Source organism: Callithrix jacchus, chromosome 11 (assembly GCF_049354715.1).
Source record: "Callithrix jacchus isolate 240 chromosome 11, calJac240_pri, whole genome shotgun sequence".
Taxonomy (NCBI): domain Eukaryota; kingdom Metazoa; phylum Chordata; class Mammalia; order Primates; family Cebidae; genus Callithrix; species Callithrix jacchus.
The window spans coordinates 29,096,001-29,119,600 of NC_133512.1; the positions used below are offsets into that span (position 1 = coordinate 29,096,001).

Sequence of the window (23,600 nt, forward strand, 5' to 3'; positions counted from 1 at the left end):
TTTCATGGGTTCTTTGTCTCTATCTTCCTGACATGGGCAGAGTTCCTCTGTCCATTTATGGGAATCAGACTGTGGGCAGAAAACCAGAACACAGTAATCAAACCATACCCCACCTCCCAGCCAGAGAGCTTCTTGGAAGTCACAGGTTAGGTCCTTCAAAAGCAGGCATTGAGGCAAAGTTTTGGGTGCGAATAGTTTGTTAGAGACCAACACCTGTGGAAGGAAGGGTATAGGGGCAGGATTGGACCAAGGGAGAAATCAAACTGTGATACAGGCCAGACACACTGGGAAGGGAACTCCTGGGAGCATATTTTCTATCAGAGTGTCCCACACTGGGCCAAAATAGTGAGGCCTTTTATGCCCAGCTCTTTGACTCACCAAATTTGGGCTGCCCCAGGAAGGTCATCATCTTGGGAAAGGCAGCTCTTTGCAGTCGAGACAGACCCTGAAGGAGCTGAGAGCTGGGGGCTGCCTGCTGAATGCACTCCCTGCATCTGAGCAGCAAGTACCTCCTTGAAGAGGGGTTCAGTGGGGTGCATCTCTATGTCTACCAAAAATGCCACCCAGATAATGCACTTGCTAGCTCTCAGGGATTTGGGCGCAGGAAGTGGGGAGCAGCAGGAGCTGATGGTTTGCCTAATATGAGAACTTGGTCTTTCTTTGTTTGCATGCTATCAAATTTTGCCTCAGTTCTCAGTGTAATTATGTCTTAATATCTGCCTTAGAAAGATGGATCAGGCCTTGGTTTTTACTCATATCAAGATCCCAGATAGGCAAGATGGCTCTTTCGGGAAAAAGATTAAAGAATCATCAAAAAATGTTTCCCTTTTTCAGTTATTTGTCATGGAATAATAAATTACGCCAAAACTCAGTGGCTTAATTTGTTATTTCTCACAAATATGTGGATTGAGTGGGCTCAGCTGGGTGGGTCTGATTCAGATGGGGTAGGCTGAGGTCACATGTGCAGCTGCATTCAGCTTGGAGTTTGGCTAAAGCTGGGACATCCAAGATGATCTCCACTTCTCTGTTTCTCTCTCCATATGGCCTCTAATCACATAGTGCCCTGGCCTGGACTTTATCACAACACAGCAGGCTGGTCTTCCAAATGGAGAAGCAAAAGATGCCAGTCCTTTTAAGGCCTGTACTCAAAAGTCCCAGAATATTCTCTCCATTTCATTCTCTCTTGGTCGGTGCAAATCACAGAGCAAAGCCAGATTCCTCTTGGTGAGAAGAATGGCAAAGAATATGGAGCCATTTTTTCACCTACTACTTTGCCCTAACCCAATGTCTCTCAACCCTTGCAGATACAGATTTCCACACCCACTCTCCAGATTTTATTGGTCTGGGGTAGAACCTGGGCTTTGGTATTGAAGCTTCATAGAGGTTTCTAATATGCAGCCAGTTTGGGAACCCTAAACTATGATGTGTTTTGTCCCTCTATTGGTAGTCACATGGCTGCCATCTTGCAGGAACCTCCATGGGGCTTATGTGTGGAGAAACTTTCATTCTGATTCCTGAAGAGTGTTCTAAATCCTTTTTATTACTTACAAGCCAACCAGAAATTTTAGAACAGTTTTACTCTTTACAAACCAGCCATTGACCTGAAGCATCACATTTAGAAGTGTGTCTTCCAGTCAGTAGTATCAACTGGTGTGGCACCAGTTCTCTGAAATCCTCAGCCAACACCTGAATCTAAATTGTAGACTTCAATCTCTGCCGTGCACTGTAGGTTTACAAGAGGTCTTTGTTCTCTTCAATTACTGATAGATCGCTGGGAATTTAGAGTTTTAGAAAACTCTTTTTATTTATTTAAAAGCATGAGTTTCCTTTTTCCAGCTGTGCTGTGCTGTGTTGAAACTGTGTGGTCCCAGTGTACAGTGCTCTCAGGTGATCGTATGCCTGTGTTGTCTTCCAACAAGAAAAAAACTATCAAGCAGTGTCTGCTTTAAACATCATCCAGAGTGATGGTTTGCATCAAAGATGCCCACCGGCCACAGAGAATTTTTTTGTGGATATTAGTTATTGGTAAAATATTATACTAGATTCATACATTTCCATGTCAAAGCCACAAAAAAGTGCAGCGTTTTTGACTGAAGTTTTATTATAAGTAAGCTCAGTATTTCCATTAATTAGTCAGTCATTAGGTTATTTAATAAGGAGGCTTAACCTGGAATAAGGGTCTGTGGTTAGGATTCAAGGAGTCGTCAGTGAACTTGGGAAAAAATTCCATCTTTATTTTCACTAACCTCTAACTGAAATAGCATTTCCTTTCATTATGAATTGTGAAATTTCACATTTCCTTCCATTATAAATGTAGGCAACAAATCACAGTGGCACAGAAGTACCTTTGACTTTTGTCTGCAATAGAAAGCAGAGGTATTCTCATACCAATTGTCACAAACATTGTTGTAGATGTGCTTGAAAACCTTTTATGCTTATTACTACAATTAGAATTATAGTAGTTTTCAGATCCTCTGGTTTCTCCTACCAAATGTGCTAATATAGAAGTATATAAGTTGCTACCTCACAAATTTTTTACTGTTTTGATTATTTCAATGTAATGCTTCATTTGCAATCCATAATGTGTATGTATATCATATATATATATATGTGCCTGCATGTGCATTGTGCATTATTTATTTATTTTAAGGTAGCGTTTTGCCCCGTCACCCAGGCTGAAGTGCAGTGGCACCATTATGGCTCACTGCAGCCTTTAACTCCCAGGCTCAACAAATCCTCTCACCTCAGCATCCCAGGTATGTGGGACCACAGGCACATGACACCATGCCTGGCTAATTTTTGTATTCTCTTGTAGAGATGTTGTTCAGGCTGGTCTCAAACTCCTGGGCTCAAGTGATCCTCCTGCCTTGGCCTCCCAAAGTACTAGGATTATAGGCATGAGCCACCATGCCCAGCCAGCATGTATTTTAAAACATTATTGTGAGAAGGTGTCCATAGGCTGCACCAGACACCGACAGGAGACTGTAGCACAAAAAGATTAAGAACCCATGCATTAGACTATTTGAATTGTTGAAAATAATTTATAGACTCTCCCCAGCCCAAATCACTTATCACCTTTGCTTATACCAGACAGACTTTATGAGCTAAGCTATCAAGTAGGCATGTATTTTGTTTCTAGTTGATTACATTGGCAATTCTGACTACTTTGGTGACCATATTCAAGTGGTATTATAGGGATTAAGAGAATGGATACTGTGTTAGGCTTGGATTAGATCCCTGCTCTGCCATGTACCAGCTGTATGACCTTGGGCAGTTACTTAACCTCTCCAAGAACTCCCTCACCTGTGAAATGGGGATAATATTATCACCTACCACTTTCCCAGGAGGATTCTTTATTAGGATGAATTGAGGTAATGCTTATCATTACTTGACCCTCTCTCTACCAGCCACCTAATAAGCATAAAATAAATGTAGGTTTCTATTACCTTAGGAATCTCTCTTAGCATTAATCTACTTCACAGGGCAAGCAGCTCTCACTCCGTTCATAGAGTCCTTAAGAGACATTTTGTATTAAAGATTCAGATGATGAAATCAGTTCAATATTCTCTATCAGACAGACCTGAAACTACCACAGTTGCATCCAGTTTTAACTTGACTGCAACAAAGAGACTGTCTTGTCAAAAGGTAGTAGTAGCAGAGAGGGATGAGTTAGTCATTTTGCTATATGACAGGCTAATAGGAAATAAAAGTGGCTGAATTGAGTAATGAGTTGTTTCTAAAGCATTGAGTCCCTTCTAGTTTAACAATATCTGAAACATCCCTGTCTGCAATAAACGAGGCGCATCCAGCCTTTTCTTTTTCTCCCGTTTGTACTGAGCTTCTAACATATGGAAGACAGGAAACATAGGAGCTTACATTTAGAGAGTAAAAAACTATCAAAACAAAAAAACCCAAATATTTGGCAAGTTATTGTTCTTCTGCTGTCCAGCATGGAGATGCGGGTATTTATTTTTGTTCTTAATATTTATTTTTTATGCAGGAACCAGAGTCCCAAGGTTGAGATTCTGGCACTAGCTCTGTCATCTTAGAGCTGCTTGCCAGAAGGGGACTTCCCACTTTTGACTTTGTTTGAATTCAATTGCTTCTCCATGCCTTCCCCACACACTGTTTTAGACATGGGGCCAATCTCATCATCTCTTTGTAGGGGAGAAGAAAAAGGTGCAGCAGAGACTCTGTTAAGCTTCCTAAAGATTCATTTTTGCAAGGATGGCAGTATCAATAGGTGGTTTTGCTTTTTCTTTTTTAAAATTTAAAATTGAATACATACCAAAGAATATTTACAATGCTGTGTAAGATAAAACAGTGATAAACGAACACTTTTGTACTCACCAGCCAGTTTAAAAACTACAACATTGCCCTTCCCAATTACCCCTGCAGGTAAAGTGCTGTCCTGAGTTTTGCCTTTATCATCCTCTTTCTTTTCTAGTTGTTAATAGTTTTACTGCAGATATACGTATCCATATATAATATCTTACTTTCCATATTAATTGTATAGAAAAGGAATTAGATACTTTTGGTATTCAACACTATACGTGAGATTCACCCATGTTGATATGCTTGATTGTGTCTTATTCTTTTTCATTGCTGCATAGTCTATTATAGAAGTCTATTATTCATCCATCCCAGCACTGATGAACATTTGGGTTGTTCTCAGTATTTTGCTTCTACACATAGTGCTGCTATGGATGTTTTTGAACATACCTCCTTGTGCCTGTGTCCAACCTCACTGCATAATGTCAAACTGTTTTCCAAATCAATCGTATTCTTGTCAGTAATGTAGAAGAGTTCTGATTATTCCATGATCTCAGCAAGCACTTGGGCTTGCCTCTAGTTTTTCCACGTGAGCTTGTTAAAGGAGGGCTTACTGTCCTTTCTTTGTATTCTCTTTCCATGGCTGTCTCCTGTCTTGTTGTTTTGTTTCCTTTTTTAATGCCATCCAATGAAAGGACTTTGGTGTCCACACACACAGTGAAGGCGGAGTGGACATTTCACATCCAAGTCCTGGTGGTTACATAGTTTCGTTTTTCTTCCTGGGTGTCCTGTGCTGAAGTTGGCTAGCAGATTCTCCAACTCAAAAAAATTCAGAAAGTTATTCCCTCAGCATCTTTTCAATTCAACTCTTCCAACAGTGACTCAGTAAGAAGCAACAAGTAAATAAAATCAACAGATCTCAGCTTACGCCTTGGGTTCGCCAGCAATCCCCAGACCATAGAGAGAAAATGAATCTTTTTATGGCAAAATTCCTCTCACTCCCATCACTTTTCCATTGAAACAACAAGGCAGAGAAGTTAACTTTATCCAGTTGCTTTGCTGTGAGTCTTACCAGAAAATTAAGAATAATAGCAATTGGCAAATATCACTCACCCAGTTCTTTAGCTCGCATTTCTCGCATCTGCTTTATGATATCCTTGCTGGCCTGATTTTATTCATTTCCCAGTGCCCAGCATAGAAACCACAAGAACTAGCAAAAAAGAAAAACACTGCATTTATAGAAACCAACAAAACTAGGGAGTATTTTGTGGACATTAAAAGAAACATGAGGGCTATCCCACATTATAAATTTCAAAATGAAAGTTTTTGCCTTGTGGTTTTTTTTTTTTAAAGTTTTAAGATGTTATTCAAGAACACTCTGAATAACTGTTTTAAGTTGTTGTTGAAACTTGTTTTCCTTTTCCAGTAGCCCACTTGACTGATCTCAGCTGGTCTCCTTCCTCACCAATCTACCCTCCCCTCTGTGCTTTTTCCAAAATGCAAGTTTAATGGTGTTTCTTCCTTGTTTAAAACCTCTCACTAACTCTGATACCTACAGAATAAAGTCCAAACTCTGCCTGGATTAATGAAGAGATTTGATCTGGCCTCTGTTTTCTTTCCCATCCTTAACTCTTACCCTCTCCCTCCTTTGCATTTTAAATGGTGAAAAACAAAATACCATATCCTCCTCCAAGCATGCACCCAGAAATTCACATGGGATTTTCTCCTCTTGCCTTATGAGGCCCTTTCTACTCCTCTGACATACCTGGAAAAGTCCCATTTCCCTTTCAGTCTTGGTAACCTTGGCGTGCTTGATCCTTCCCCAGAATACCTCCTCAGCAACTGTCTCCATCTCTGTATATCTTCTGTTGCATGTACTACACTGGGGTTTCACACTTCAACTCCTTAATTGCCTTCCTCCTCTATTCAATACTGAGTTCCTTAAGGACACGAATAATTTGTTTTAAAATATTTATTTTTGTAGCATACCCCTTAGCACCGTTTGTGGCACTGAGTAAATGTTTGGTGAATTAAAATCAAATTGGCCTCTACCTCATTCCCATGCCCCTCTCCTTTGCCTCTGAGTGACGTGTGTGTGTGTGTGTGTGTGTGTGTGTGTGTGTGTGTTTTAATACTATATCTCTCAAGGAGGGCTATGATTGTTCACCAGTTGTACATACCAAAGTGTCTTGTAGGAAATAGACATGCTGAGATAATGAACAGTTCAAAACAATTCCCTTCTAACTAAAGACTGCATTGTTTATGTCAGCCAAAGACTATTTCCTTTCTGTGTTGCATGGAAGAAAAATGAGAAATATTCTGGGACACAAATTTATAAAAGGAGTTGTAGAAATTTCATTACCTCAGTGCTGACTAGAGCATCCTCTCCTGTAAAAATAATTGAATTCCTGGTTTTTGTTTTTTTCCCTTCTCTTAAAAAAACCACACAGCTTGCTTCCTGAAGACAAAGGAAATAATAATAGCAACTCCCAGTTTACTCTGATTATTTGCCAAGAGTCTTCTTAGTTCATGTGGTTCTATTTCATTACAGAGGACCGATTAGCATAAGAAGAATGCTTCTAAATTAAGCTACCCAAATATGCACTTAGTTAGTACTCTGGGAGCTAATTTATTGTATTGTTTAAAAATATAAATTGGCTAGCAGATCTATTTATTGAGGTATAACAGCTAGGCAACAATGCATAACTTTCTCAGGTCTTGAGTGGTTTTTAATAATCTATTGAAATTTTACAGAGAACCATTTCATTAAATGGAAAGTGGATAAATACTAAGAGGTCTATATTTTAGAGTATTATCCACACATGGAGAATGGGCTTTAAAAATTAATGATATTTGAAGAACAAAGAGGGAATTGGGGTTTGCTTTATATACAGTAACTTTTTGTTGTTTTAATTCGGAGTGTAACCAAAGACTTTCAAAATCACTCGTGGGATGTTAAAACAAATAAACAAATAAGGCGAAAGAGGAGTAGGATAGAGAAATAGAGGGATGGGACAAAATTCTGGTAAGACAGTGCTACACTGTCAGTTAGACTAAAGCAGTATTTTTGCCTTGAGCAGTTTTGGGGTTGGCAGTGAAAACCATGTACCTTGTTTTATTTTAACAAATGGCATCATGAAACTATCATGCTATTTGGCATGCTCTGTATTCTAAATTCCCAGAGCCTAGAGACATATAGGGGTTCTGGCGCTCCCTTAGGCTGTGGGTCAAGAACATAGTTGAATCCAGATACACTGTCTGGTCTGGAGTTGCCTTAAACGGATCAGCTCTGGAGCATCTCACGGTGCTCTGATATAAATGGAAGAGTCTTGTAGATGTTGTAGCATGGTGTTGAAATTCTGTTACTGTCAATTACTCTAGAACTCAGTGAGGGCAGGCAGAAATGGAGACAAGTGACAGGCCTTTCTCACCTTTCTGCAAATTTTTGAAATTTAGCTTATCTGATTTTCAGAGCCAAGGTTTCAAAGAAGTTTTAGACATAGTAATTTACCACAGATGCAATTTCTTTAGGTTCACCTGGGGAGCAAAGAATGCCAGAATGTTTCCTCTTTCCCAAGGACAGCCAAAATGTCAGAGAACCAGGAGTCTGGGAGTAAACTGGGGAGAGAGGGCATCGATTTGCAGTGTTTGCCATTTCCCATAGTGTAAATACTTTCACACAGCCAATTTCAAGCTGCCAACTTCACATCACTAAACATGGAGTTGAGTAGGAATGTGCACAATTGGGTCTCCTGATCCAGTGAGAGGGAGCACTTGCATACTGCTGCTAGAACTATCTCGCATTGCTGTTAGCAGGAAGTAAATCTTTAGAAGCTTAGCTGGCTCTTGTTTCCATGGTACCCAGAAGATGATGAGTCAGGGTCTAAGTCTTGCAACACTTCTGGCAAGAGCATTTACTGCTATAACCTCTGCCCCTTCCCTCCCCATTCTTATTCTCTCTTCCAAAAGAAAATTACAAAAGTAGATCATAAAGCTAGATATTGAGTAAGTGTAAATAATGAACCGGATTGTGCTTTTTATCCTCTTGAGGATATCAAATATAAAAACTGGACAGGGAAGGAGAGAATGAGGAAGGGAAATCTTGATTACTTTTGAATTGCATCAAATCCTGTGTTGTAAGTGGGTTCCTAAAAGGGGGAAAAGACAGAACGGTTTTTTGCGATTCTGCTAAGACAAGTAAGGTCTTGCTTTCCTGGCATTTCTGTGTAGGAAGAAAAGGGTGTTTGGCATTGCATGTGGTGAAAGGGGACGGGGGTAAAGGGAAAGAATGGGATGGATCATGACATTGGCAGGGCTAAAACTCACTGTAGCAGAGTTGAGTGCAGTGACAGAGGTTTGCTTTCACATTCAAGCTGCTTCATTAATTTAATTGGGACCTTTTCCAGGGAAAGGGAGGATTCATAAAAGGGAAATTAAGGAAGCCTGGAAAAGAAACATTTCCCCTTCTGAAGACTGTATTGTAATCCTTTTCTTCTGAAAAAGTGCAGTAATGAATGTTATATTTATTAGTGTTTTAACTTCTGCTCTTACTCCGCTTCTTAAAGGGAAAAAATGTTCTTTTGATCATAAAACCTCAGATAATAGTAGTATGGTGACCATTGGTTGAGTGCTTATTATCTTTCTAATACACTGGCACGTGGTGCAAACTTAAGACATATTTGTAATGGGCCGGGCACAATGGCTTGCATCTGTAATCCCAGAACTCCAGGAGACCAAGGGAGGATCCCTTAAGCCCAGGAGTTTGAGACCAGCCTGGGCAACATGGTGGAACACCGTTTCTACTGAAAATATAAAAAATTAGCCAGGTGTGGTGACACATGCCTGTAGTCCCAGCTACTTGGGAGGCTGAGGCACAAATAATTGCTTGAACTTAGCAGGTAGAGGTTGCAAGGAGCCAAGATCACACTACTGCACTCCAGCCTGGGCCACAGAGTGAGATCCTGTCAAAAAAAGAAAAACAAAAGACATATTTGTAGACTGGATGCCGTGTGCACCATTTTGTAAACATTGTCTCTGAATCCTTACAAAAACTTAAATTTTCATAGAGTGAGCCACCATTCCAAATTGTCTGACACTTTTTTACTTTTAGCACTAACAGCCCTATGTTCCCAGAAATCTCTTGGTCCTAGGCAAAATGGGACAAGTGATCACCAAAATTCTTATCCCATTTTACAAATGAGAAAATAGAGACAGTTAAGCCATTGTGCCAGAGTCACAGAACTGGGCTCAAGCCCAGAGCTGCTAAATCCCGAGTCCATGCTCTTAACCATCAGGCCAAATGGCTTCCTACTATTCTGTACTCTGCTTGAGATCTTCATTAACTATAATGACCAAGGAAAGAGAAAGCTTTGATCATTCATTCCAATCTTGCTGAAGTTAATGCAGAAATTCTTAGAGTTAATATAGAGAAAATTTCCCATGACTTTTTTTTTGATAGACACATTCAAAGCACATCTAACTGATCTGGTGAAATAAAGCTAACAGTGTCATCCCCAAACCATCCCCCACTTCACACACCTGTGCATGGACAAACTGTCTCCCACAAAATTGGTCCCTGGTACCAAAAAGGTTGGGGAACTGCTGCCTTACAACATTTTACACTCACTTTACACCATCTTAGTGCAAATATTGTCTTCTGAAAAGCTCCTACATAGTTCAAACTCCAGAAGACATTATTATTATTGATACTTTTTACTTTTGTTCACATATGTAAATTCTCAGATGCTGTTCATTCTCCTCTGCATTTCCATGTTTCCACTAGGGATAATTTTCCTTCTGTCTGAAGAATAGTCTTTAGTACTTCTTTTAGTGCTGGTCTGCTGACAAAAACTTTTTCCAATTTTTTGTTTCCTTGAAAATATCTTAATAAGGTCTTCATTTCTATAGAAGTTTTAGGTTAGCAGATATTTCAGAACTTTTAAGATATTATTTCACTGTCTTCCAGCTTTCATCGTTTCTGTTGAGTAGTCAGCTTTCTTCTTTCTTTGAAGTAAATGAAAGTACTGTTTCCTTTTCTATGACAGCTTTTAAGGGTTTCTCTCTCTTTGATTTTAGGAAAATATTCTGGCAAGTGCGTGTCTGTGTGTATACACATACACATACTATAGTATAATACACTGTTACTAATATATTATGTGTACTATTATGTGGTTAGTTTGCTTTGTGTTTATTCGATCTAGGATTCATAGAGCTTCTCAAAACTGGCTTGGTAACTTTAGTCAATTTTGAAAATTTTTCAGTCAATATCTCTGAATGTTACTATTTATTTCTTTTGCCCCATTTCTTCCTTATCATTGTATCCTAGAGCTCAAGTTAAACATAAGTTAAATGTTTCATTGTCTCATATATTTTCTTTTCTCTCTCTCTCTCTCTCGTATTTTCCATACCTTTATTCTCCATGCTTAAGTCTGGATATCCTCTACTGACCTAACTTTCAGTTCATACATCTTTCTTCTACCATGTCAAATCTATTGCTAAAACATCTATTGAGTTCTTAATTTCAGTGAACAATTAATGAATAACTTTTTCGTTCAAGAGTTTCCATTTGATTCTCTTTTACATGTTCTAGTTCTCTGGTGAATGATCTCTTGTGTTACCTAATATCTTACATATTTTGTTCACAGTTACTTTAAAATGTGTACTTGGTAACTCTAGTATCTGGATCCCTTGTGGTCTCTTTCTGTTATCTTCTATCTCCTTTAATCTCAGTCATTTGCTCTTGTTCTTTGCCACGCCTACTAAATTTTATTAAATGTAGGAAAAAATGTACAAAAAAGTATGAAGAAAAATGTTATTTTTCTTCCAAAAGGATTTAATTTTTTCTAGAAGGCAGAGTAAAGGCATATCATCTTGATTCAGTATGGGGTTGAGAGGATTGTTTCAGTGCTTGATTTCAAGGTTTGTGAGGACTAACCTGTTTGTTTTTTTATTACTTCCAAGGATTGTCTTCTATGGATGGAACGGAAGGCCTGTGGTGTTTACCAGGGCTGTCCCTCCTTAACAGGCTTGCAACTCCAATTCTTTTGTTTCTTTCGGGGTTTTCTTTGTTTTGCTTTTTGGTCTCTCAAGCACCATACTACTACTGAGCTTTTCATTCTCTTATCTGTTACTTTTGACTTGGCATCTTGGTCAGAGAAGCTTAAATATTGCTGAATTTTCCAAAGGGAAAAGCAGCACAAAATGTTAGGCTCACTTCCTTGTGATTCTCTTTTCTCTTTCATCACGGCCTCCCAAGGCTTGGTTGCTCTCTGATACCTTTAAACAGTGGTTTTCTTTTTAATTCAGCTTCTATTGTTGTTCTATGAAATGAGGTTGGGTCGATACAAGCTATGGTCACAGTCAGAAGTGAAAGTCCTAAATTACAAACAGTATTGTTGAACTGATTAAATGGTGTATATAGGAAGCCCTTTGGGGATGCTGTAAAGGAGCACCAAAGGTCTAAACTGCTCTAGGAATGTATACCATTGTGATGGCTACATGTGGGTCTCCCGAAGCACCTAGGAGCTCCTTTTCTCGTTCTATCCAATAACCATTTGCTACATCAGAAATGTGCAGTGGGAGACCTCAAGAATCATTTCCCTGAGTGCTGCTGGGGCAACTCCCAGCCTTGATCTCTGCTCTGTTTTTTTCTTTCTTTCGAAAGCGACTTATTGCATTCTTTGTCAGGAGGTCTGCTAACAAGCTTTGCCTTGTTTTTTATTCTCATTCCCAAGTACCTTTTCAATATATTTTTACTTGAATGCTATTTACCTTATTTCTACTTAGAGTTAGTGTCTGAAAGCAAACTGAAAGATAAGATTTAGTAAATGTGGAATGGAATAAAAGTAGTCAGAAGAACTTCCGTGTAAATCAGAAACCACAACAAGCAAGATTCTCTTGAGGGTATGCATCATTCTGTATTGGAAAGCAGAAACCATAAACCTATCCTACATATTCTGCCTCCCTAACTTGCAGCTCCCATATGGCTCTTTTCTCTTTCCTGGTAGGTAGCACCACCTTTACAAATTTGCCCATGTCAGAAGCCTGAAATGGGATGTATTGGGGATGGGTAGAGAAAGTCTCACTTTGTATCTGGTTAATCACTGATTTGTTGGTTCCACCTTACTACCCTCTTCTCTTTCCCCTTCTCTCCATCCCTCCCATGAGCCCATAGCGTCTCTCTCCTGATCTGGTAGTCTCCTAATTTGCCTCCTTAGATACTAAGTCATTCTTCTACAATGCAAATAGAAGCATGTCACTACCCTACTTGAAACCCCCTAGGATATATCTGGAATAGGCAAATCTATAGAGACAGAAAGCAGATTAATGGTTGCCAGAGGCTGTTGGGGAGAGGGGAGTGAGAAGTGATTACTAATGTATATGAGTTTTCTTTGGGGTGATGAAAATATTCTGCACCTAGATAGTGGTGGCACAACACTGTGAATGTACTAAATGCTACTGAATTGTACACTTTAAAATGGTTAAAATAGTAATTTTATGTTAAGTGTATTTTACCAAGTTGATTTTAAAGCCCTATAGGATAAGGTCCACTCATCCCAGCCTGGGGCATCACATGGTCCGGCTAGCGTTTGCCTGTTCATCTCTCTCCTGTTTCCCTCTATTCCTGCACGAATGGGACGACTTACAGACTGCTGCAGGTGATCCCTATCTCCGGTGATCCCTCTGCTGCATGCACCCACAGTTTCGCGCCCCACACAGTTTCCTCTATCTCCGGTGATCCCTCTGCTGCACGCACCCACAGTTTCACGCCCCACACAGTTTCCTCTGTCGGCGGTGATCCCTCCACCCCCACCCCGCCCACCACTCTCCATTCAGTGATCTCCTTCAAGACCCCCAAGGAGCTTCCCCTGACACATCTCCATCAACAAGCCCACTGTGAACTTCTCTCTCTTTTCTGTCATCTAAACAGGCACAACTGGGAAGCCTTTACTGCCCGGTCTGTGTTTCTAGTTCCAGGGAGAATTACATTGTTTTCTAAAAAATAAAGGGGAATGACGCTTTAAAGTGTTTGTATAACCCTGTTGAAATTCATGACACATTTGTGACCCCCTGAACATCTGGAACACATGAGCTTAGAGGCTTCCGCTCTAGTGTGGAGGCACCCAAAATAGACAGTTCTATCCAGGGAGCCCTCAGATGACTCTTGTCACACTTAAATATGTAATTACAGCCCCGCCACATTTTGTTACTCACCTCTAAAAGCTGCCGAGTGGCCTGTGTCTTTGATTTGTGAATGATGAGTTGCTTGACTATAAACAACAGAGTGGTTTATTTTTCCACATTCAAAAATATATTTAGTTTTGAAGTTAATATCAGTAAAATGCTGTGTGCGAATCTGCTTGAGAATATGCGTTGTTTGGGAATTTTGTGGCATGTGAAATAAGCTTTGTTCCTTAACGAGCTTTCTTTTCCCCCAGTCTTAATGACACAATTTACCGTGTCACTGGGTCATCACATATGGCAACTCGGAAATTGGACTGGGGTCAGGTAGGTCACTGAGAAGAAGAGTAAGAACACACGACCCCTTCAGCTCCCCGTCGCCACTTGATTATTATGGACAGGGAAGGTGTGTGTGAATGTGTGTGTCAGTGAGTACCAGGGGAGTGGATGCCCAGGACGTGAGGTCGTGAGTAGGTGTTAAACAAATTTCTACTTGTATTCTCCCTTGATATAAACAGAGAATTCCCTGGTTTGCTGCAGAACAGAAAAAATTCTAAACAGTGGTTCTCAACGAGTATTTGGAACAGCAGCATCAGCATCACTGTGCAGTTGTTAGGTATGCAAATTCATAGGCCCTGCCCTGGACCTTGGAAAGGTCTGGAGGTGATGCCTCACAAACTGTTAATGAGCTCAGGTTTTTGTTGTTGTTGTTGTTGTTGTTGTGACAAAGTCTGTCACCCAGGCTGGAGTGCAATGGCTCAATCTCAGCTCACTGCAAACTCCGCCTCCCGGGTTCAAGCGATTCTCCTGCCTCAGCCTCCTGAGTAGCTGGGATTACAGGTGTCCACCACTATGCCCGGCTGATTTTTGTGTTTTTAGTAGAGACAAGGTTTCACCATGTTGGTCAGGCTGGGTCTCAAACTCCTGACCTCACGATCCACCCGCTTTGGCCTCTCAGGGTGCTGGGATTATAGCCGTGAGCCACCGTGCCCAGCGAGCTCAGGTATTTTTATGCACATTCAAGTTTGAGAGCCATTGTTTTGTTTTGTTTTTCATTTGTTTGTTTTTAAGGTAGAATCTCACTACGTCACTCAGTCTGGAGTGCAGTGATGCCATTTTGGCTCACTGCAACCTCTGCCTCCCGGGTTCAAGAGATTCTCCTGCCTTAACCTCCCCAGTAGCTGGGATCACAGGCACATGCCACCGCCATGCATGACTAATTGTTCTTAACTTTTAGTAAAGACGGGGTTTCGCCAGTCTGGTTTCAAACTCCCAACCTCAAATGATCCGCCCACCTCAGCCTCCCAAAGTGCTGGGATTACAGACGTGAACCACTGCACCTGGCCAAGAGCCATTGTTTTAAACAACTTTTTAAACCAAGGTTTTTGATGAAAATGTAGGAACACTATGTTCTAGGGTAGTAAGGTTGATAGAGGCATATATACTTACTTACTTATTTATTTATATTTAAAGATGGGATTTCCCTTTGTTGCTCAGGCTGGAGTGCAATGGCTCAATCAGCTCACTGCAGCCTCAAATTCCTGTACTCAAGCAATCCTTCTGATATAGGCATTTTGATTCTGGATGCTGAATATGAATAATTGTTGGAAGAATCATGAAAATGACCAATATTTACTGAAGGCCATCCCAGGCCGGGAACTGTGCTAAGTATTCCAGGGACATTATTCCACTAAATCCTCACACAACTCACAACTACCCCACAAGGTAATACTTGTTTCCCAATTATGAAGTAAAGGAATCTGAGGCTCAGCGAGGTTAAGTCCCTTGTTCCAGGTCACACAGCATGAAGTATCTCTTGCGGTGCTCCTGCACTCTGACTTCTGATCCCGGGCTGTGAAACACTGTGCTGTCCTTTGTTTATCCTTTGTTAGCTGCAGCTCTGGTTCTGGGGCAGGATGACCTTTAGCTCTAGGGTATTCAATTTATTGCTGCTCCAGACCATTGCTGCCAAACTCATTTCCAGTTGAAGCAGCTGGGTTTTGTCACACATATGACTTTGTTAAGTGTCCTCAGCTGAGCTGAAGCTGCACAGCAGTCACTCATCAGATCCTGCCAAGGCCAAAGATATGGATGAAAATCTGCAGGAAGAAATTTCTAGCCTGGGATTGCAGAGCGGCAAAAGTTTCCCTAGAGGGTCCTATGAAGGGGTTCTTGTCACACATGTTTAATTTCAGTCTGCGATAAAAAGTGGGCATGTTGGGTTTCCAGTTGCAAGCTTGTACACAAATGGTAGGTAGGTTCCACTGTCATTGCAAAGAGGCACAAATGACCACTGATCAACTGCAACGTAACACCGAAGTTTCACATTTGCATGTGAAAGGATTAAGTCCGGTCCCAAATCTGCAAGTGGGACTGCCTCCGTCGCTGTAATATGAGAAATACAAAAATACAGAAAATCATCTGTTTATATCTGCAAGATTGTTTTCATCAATAAACCTCAGAGGGCTGCTGAGAGGTGAATAAAAATGTTCTGTGACTAAGCTGAGAGTTCAGTTCAAAGGTAAGGAATGATTGTGTGAGTACTAGGATTTAATTTAAAACATCACACCAGTGTTCGCATCAGAAGTCAGGGTTCTAGCTAGTTATCTGACTTACAGTTGTGTGACTTGTGCAAGCCACTGAATAATTACAGATAGCTCAGTCGCCTCAATGCTTACGTGAATGGTGCTCCCTGCAGTTATGCAGTGCACAGCTTATGCAGCTGCAAGCTGCAATGTAAATTTCATCTAATGATGTTAATCCTACGTACTGCACATCAAGATTGTAAGATGGCGGGTGTTGGGAGGTGGGTGCAGATTTTCAATATAATAAATTCACTATGCAAATATACTTTTTCTGCCCCAGTTTCCTTCAGATTGAGACAAGTAGAAGAACCCAGCCTTTTAGGAAGGGCCTTGTGAAAGTGACCTTTAATTGCTGATTGTGATTCAGCAGTTAGAAGTTACTGAAATTGATGCCCTTTTTGCATGTATTTACTCACTTTATGCACTTACCGTCTGCCCATTCTCCACATATGCAACAGGACATCTCAGGCCAGGCTGACCTCTCCTTCATGTAACTTCCTAGCACTGTTTCAGTTCTTGCCCTTTTGGCATTGAATCATGACAGCTTCTCATTTCCCTCTACTTAGAATATTAGCTGACATGCTGGAGGCTTAATGAGTAGAGACCAGTGCCCTTTTGTTGATTTGATCTCATCTTCATTAAAGGTGTTTTAGGAATGTTTTATACAACCCAACAAGGGCTTGGGCTGCATAGGTATATGCAGCTATCAGAACTGGTGAGTCTATACTTAAGACTAGTGAATTTCATTGTATCTTAACTTGACCCAAAAGAAGAAAATCTGTAAACATATATTGAACTCTGATGACTAATGTGATGCTAAAGTATTTGAGGGAAGCACATTATGTGCCCATTTTACTTTGGTATGTGTCAAAATGTAAGATGGATTCATGAGTAGATGTGTGATGGATAGAGGCACTCTTACATGAGAAAGCAAAGTAAAGTGAATGTTTATGAGAGGCTCAAAATCGTCACTATGAATTGTTTTTGAATTTGCCATATGTTTTTAAGTGTTTCATAATCCAACATTGGAGAAAAAGAATGTTCTTAACTCTATGCTGCTCAAAACATGACTTTCTTTTATTTCAAGTGTCAAGGTTGTTTTCTTTGTTTTTTAGAGATGGGGTCTCATTCTGTCACCCAGGCTGGAGTGCAGTGCATATGGCCTCCAACTCCTGGGCTCAGATCCTCCTCCCACCTCAGTCAAGGATATTTTTGCTTTTTAAATTTTTTTAAGAAGGAAAATTTCCCCTTGATTACTGATAAAGGCTAAGATGGAAGGTATGGCTCACTGTGAGGGCCGATTGGGCTGGCTAACTGAAGGGTGGAATTTAATAGACAATCCACCCTGTTGTAGGCAGACCTGATGTACCCCAGAGGTAGTGGGCTGGAGGTGGGCCTCACCAGGTAACAATACTTGAAGTCCAGCACTCCCAACTGAGGGGAGCAGGCAGATCACTCTCAATAGGAAAAAGACAAGGAGTAATTTTCAATTTTTATACTCATGAGAAATGAACACAACGTTGTGTAAAATTAAATGTTTTAAAACTTTTCTACCTTAATGTGCCCATTATTAAAGCCATCAATAGCCAGATAGGCAGCCTATCCAAAGACATGCATTGGGAGAGTATGTTCTGTATTTCATGTAAGCTTTAAATAGAGTTTACTCTGAATGAAAATTTTTCATGTATTTAGAATATCCCTTTCTCTAACTTTCTGTTCTTTTACTTTTTCTTTTTAAGGTAATTGTTCGAGGTGGAGGACATACTTTACCCTATGACCAGCCTCTGAGAGCTTTTGACATGATTAATCGATTTATTGATGGAAGAGGATGGGATCCTTATGATGGATAAACTGCCTTCCCAAAAGAGAACATCAGAGGTTTTAATTGCCGAAAAGAAAATTGTTAAATCAGAAAAGGTCATAGAAATAAGAAAATTGCCTTTTCATATCTGCAGCAATAAAAATTATCCTTGAAACAAGTCAGCTTTTGTTTTTTGGGGGAGATGATTTATTATAAAATTAACATAAGTATGAGTAAAAATTACATGATTTAAAGGATGAAAGGAATGGATGATGTGACACTGAGACAGAGATGCATAAATGAAATGTTGGGGTCTTGAATAGGAATTTTTAATTTCTAAGAGCAAGTGAAAAATGCAGTTGTAACAAGCTGTAACTCATCTTTTTCTGTCAATAACAGATTTTGGCATGCCATGCATATGAAGATGTTTGGCAAATATTATTGGATAAGAATAGCTCAATTATCCCAAATAAATGGATGAAGTTATAATCATTTTGATTATCAAATGTATCAAGTCTTAAAAGAATTCTTGGGCCGGGCGTGGTGGCTCAAGCCTGTAATCCCAGCACTTTGGGAGGCCGAGGCGGGTGGATCACGAGCTCAAGAGATCGAGACCATCCTGGTCAACATGGTGAAACCCCGTCTCTACTAAAAATACAAAAAATTAGCTGGGCATGGTGGTGCATGCCTGTAATCCCAGCTACTCAGGAGGCTGAGGCAGGAGAATCACTTGAACCCAGGAGGCGGAGGTTGCAGTGAGCCGAGATCGCGCCATTGCACTGCAGCCTGGGTAACAAGAGTGAAACTCCGTCTCAAAAAAAAAAAAAAAGAATTCTTTGAAATCGAAATCTTATACATAAAAGGGATGATGGAGCAATTCTTGATAAGCAGAGGATCTTATGCAGAGAACAAACTTAATCTTTGCCTTTTCATTTTCTTTTTCCTTTTTTGAGTTTGTTAGTTCATTTGAGGTGTACACACTTCTCAAAGAGCCTGCAGGCTACATTAGTTACAAGATCCATTTTAATTTGGGCTTCAGATTCTCTACTTCTTTTTCCTAATAAAGAACAACCTAATTTTGTATAATTGTTAGAATATCAAAAAATTAAGATAAGCTGGCATCAATATATAAATTTATAAATGTGCATACATTAGCCATTTTCTAAATAAAATATCACATCCTGGCACATCTTTTTGATTTATGCACCATGTGCTCACATCTCTTTGAAATTCTACAGGACGTTTGGCTTTTTCCACCTCGCTTCCTTCTCATATTACCCATCTATGAATTGGCTCACTGGAGAATTAAATTTAAAAATCAAAGTCTGTTCTTGTGGCAAATATTTTATGGAGTTTATTTTTTTAGTTTCTCATTTTGTGCCTGATTTCATCCAGGTTTGTGATTTTCTTTAATTGTTCATTGTACCCGTGTACGAGAAGTCATTAAATCAACTATTCTTAATCAAAAGCAGATTTTAATTATTGCAGAGAATAAACTGGGGCAGGGTAGGATGCAAGAAGTTTTTCATGTAGTCCCTTCTGCAAGTAAAATTAGCTGTATTTGGTCCCATATCTATGAACTGGAAAGGGCACTGACTGGCTGGGAGACCTGGGTTTAGTCTCATATGGATCACACATGCGCTGGATGTTTTTGGAAAAGTCACTTCATCATACCAGTCTCCCCAAAACTCAAGGAAGGTAGCCAGAAGAGGAGACTTCTGAGGTTCCATCTGGTTCACATGTCACTGGAGTAGTACCTATTTACAAGGATACTACGAGATGACCCAGTTGATCTTCATTATTCAAGGATTCCATGTTTGCAAATGGAGTCTACTTGCTAAAAACTATAATTCCAGTATCAGTACTTGCTCTTTTGAGGTCATGTACAGAGTGGCAAAAAATTTCAGTTGCCCAACATACACGTTCCCTGCTGGGGTCAAAGAAGGAGACACTCTGCCTTCTTGTCTCAGCTTTCATACTAGAAACAATTGCCTTTTCTTTTTCTCCCTCTGTCACCCATGCTGGAATGCAGTGGCATGATCTCAGCTCACTGCAACCTCTGCCTCCTGGGTTCAAGTGATTCTCCTGCCTCAGCCTCCCAAGTAGCTGGGATTACAGGTGTGTACCACCAAGCCAGCTAATTTTTGTATTTTTAGTAGAGACAGGGTTTTGCCATATTGGTCATGCTAGTCTTGATCTCCTGACCTCTGGTGATCCTGCCACCTTGGAGGATCCAGGCATGAGCCACCACGCCCAGCCCAGTTGTCCTTTTCTAACTAAGTCTGTTTTGTGCCACATTTTTTGGCATTGTTGCACTTTTTTGTGGCTGATTTTGCTGTTTACAATGGCCTCAAGCATGGTCCTGAAGTACTGTCTAGTGTGCAAAAGATTATGAAGTAACTTACAGAGAAAATACAAGAAGTAGGTATTTTGGTTTGTTCAGGCATGAGTTAAAGTGCTGCTGGCCCTGAGTTCGATGTTAATGAATCAACGTTTTAAAGGTGACTAAGAAACGCACTTAAGGTTATGTATTGATCAGTTGACAAGAATGTTGTGACCACAAGCCTGAAGGAACCTAAACCTGTATTTCTCTTAGAAGCAATGGTTCAGAATTTTCTAATTCTGTTTGCATAGACATTATAGAACATAGCTACAGTGGATAAAGAGAATTGACTGTTTTCCTAGAGCACTTGGCATAGGGACTAGCACACGACAATAGCTCAATAAATGGAAATTGTAGATGTTTTCATTTTTATCATCTCCCTGACCCAGGTACTAGGACAGTGGGGAGTGCTGAGGTGGCAGTGGGGGCACAGTTGTCAGACTTCCAGGAACGACCCTAAGCAACTCATTTGAGGATACAGTTCCATGAAGATTGAATCTGGCAAGTATTTTACTTTAGAAGAAGAAAGGGAAACTAAAGAAAAACTAGTTTTTGGATTTAATTGTAGAGAACCCTTGGTGTAGAGACTCTCCAAGTACAGTGCATGCCCTCCATCGATGTTCAAGACAATCCGTGACAGTCCAAGGAGAAAATACGAGGATATCTGTCTATATTTGCTTCATTTCAAAATGATAGCACAGTTCAGCTTTCCTAGTATTTAATGCTGGATTCTCACGATGCCCTCTCTCAGTTCAGACATGAGACAGTCAGATGTCTCATGTGACTGCAATTGCTGTAAGCAGACAACATCTGCAAAGAGGGAGAGGCATATGGAAGAGGTCCACGGAAGCATCTTCTCACGGTCCTGCATCTAGCATATTGCCAATAATTGCTCTGTTGTCAATATTCGTTTCATAAAAACAAAGCCTTCAAAGAGTAGGACGATTATAACACTTTGCAGTTTGATGGCCAGCGGTCAAGGGGGTCTTCTGGACCACACTGCTTATCTCATGGTAGTACATTTAAAGGAGTTGTGGAACCTGAGGCTGAGTCATGGATCCTTTCTTTGAGAAAAAGCAGCATTGCAGAAGTGCCATGATGGCAAGTGGCGATTGTTAGTATGTCACCTAGCAGATATTTTTTTAAAAAGTAAACACACAATCCACCTTTTCAAGGTAGAAATGATATTTTCACTTAGTGAAATTAATTTGTGAGAAAGTTAACTTTTCAAAAGAAAGTGAATCTATGGCAAGAGCCTTTTGAAAATATGTTTGGAATGTTCCCATCTTACTATACACACATTACAAAAACAAAACTAAAAAAAACTTAAAAGCAAGGAAAATTCCAGTTGTCTTTGTGTAGTAAATGGAACTGCAAAATGAGATGTGGGAATTACTAAAGCTCATCTGGTGAGGCATTTTTTTCTTTTGGATAGACATATCTCTGTTAAGTGTCTTTTTCAGCTCTGATGGACTTTGAAACCAAGCATTGAACTGCATAGCCAGACATTTGAATGGCTGTATCACAAAAGGGTAACCCAAGACTTTTTGAAAATAACAAGACATATTCAAAACATTGTCCTATCGAAGATATTAACAGTAATATTTTAGAAAGCATTTTTACCATTAAAAATTAAATACAATTTTTAAAACTTAAGTATTTAAAAACTTCATCTTTATCCTTTTGCAGTTTCCACTTTGATTAAAATTTCATAATGTAAATATTGTTAGTACAGTAATGGCATGATTATACTTTATAAATTAAGACAATTTAATATATTTATAAAATATATATCAATACAATTATGAAGATATATATAATTATATAATAAACAGATAATATATAATTAAATATAATTATTTCTTTATAAAGTATAATCATGCCACTGCTGTATTAATAATTACATTATGAAATTTTAATCAAATTTAAGTCAATATATAAAATACATATTAAATAGGTATCTTCAGTAATTTTTAAATGATAAAGTTGAAAGCAAAAAGATTTGGAGACCACTGAGATGACAAAGTCTAAATTTAAAAGTAGCCTTAAATCTTGTTCCAATTTTATGTTATTAAAAAAGGCAAGGCATCTGACAATATATGATTCTTTTATGTGAAAGAAAAGGAAGGAAGGACACGTACACACAGCTAATGGCAGAGCCCAACAGGAATCAAAGTGGGTCTCTGTTCATCCCCATCCTCTTCCCATAAGGCATCCTGCTCCCGGTCCCTCAGCTCTTCCTGTCCTATCAATGGGTAGGTGTTAGGGTCTGTACTGTCATTAATAATGGGCTTTACTTGGAAAGTGGTGTAAACCAGATCTTTGGAAACTTTTTGATGCAGTATCCGCTCTGGAGACCCAAGAGGGGCGAATGTAAATTTGGATTGTGATTCTCTGGACAGTACTAAGAGCTTTCATGTAATTATTGATTGATGTGAAGTTCCCAAGTTATATTTTCTAATGCCACCAAAAATACTACAGTTAAGACCAGAAACCAAGGGCTAAGATCTTGTGGCGAGCTGCTTGACTTAAACCCTATTTCCTGAGCAAAGTCTGGTGTTCCTTTTGTTGTTTCTTGTGAATAACAGGCCTCTGACTCTTAGTGCTGATGATATGTGGGCCTGGGCTGTGTCCATTTTGTCCCATGTAAGCCTCTGGCTCTAAGCTCAGAAACCATTTCATTCTCCATGCTGGGTCCCTGAGGGGTTGTCCCCTGGTGGTCAGGGCCAGCTGCAGAGGTGACTGGGAGTGGCCTGTTCACCACCACACAGGAAGTGTGTTCCCCGGGGAGAAGCACAGCTACCTGCACAGATGTGTTTACTTTTTCTTGCATATTGTAGTGGTTATTGTTATTAAAATCCTGAAGATTTAAAAAAATTTAGAAAACCAACCTGAAAGGGATTGATTTTGTTGCCCCTAAGACACCGAGCCTAGGAATTAAAAGCAGACTGCTGTGATTTATATCTGCTCAAACCCAAGCAAAGACATCTGCTCAATCATTTGAAAGGGATTTTTGGCAACCTCAGGAGTATGACGAGGGCCGTCTGCATTCCCCTGGGCGTTGTGTGTGTGAGGACAGCAAGCCAGGGCTGCTGCTGCTGCTCACACAGATTTCACCAGAAACTTCTCTGCGTGTAGACAGGTCTTTGGGGCAAATGTTAATCTTTTTCTTAAATCTTTTAATTTTCAGATTGCAAAAGAGTTGTTTGTTGCAAAAAAATTCTAATGTAAAAATTTCCTCTCACCAATCCCATACCCACAGCCAGTGGCAGCCACTGATAACACATCCCAGGCTGAAGAAGGAGGGCAGGCCATCTTGAACTCAGTGTCACCAGGACCGCACCTAGTGGGGGAGACAATTGACCCCCACCAAAAAAAC

At 39.9% G+C, this 23,600-nt stretch overlaps 1 protein-coding gene across 1 annotated transcript in view; it reads left to right on the top strand.

Moving 5' to 3' along the window:
• Nucleotides 1-18,016, top strand: part of CPVL (carboxypeptidase vitellogenic like) — a 157,662-nt gene extending 139,646 nt beyond the window's left edge. The window contains exon 13 of the mRNA XM_002751466.7: nt 17,777-18,016. Coding sequence (XP_002751512.2) covers nt 17,777-17,887 — 111 coding nt within the window. The 3' untranslated portion in view covers nt 17,888-18,016. The remainder of the gene's footprint in view (nt 1-17,776) is intronic.
• Nucleotides 18,017-23,600: the final 5,584 nt, after the last annotated feature.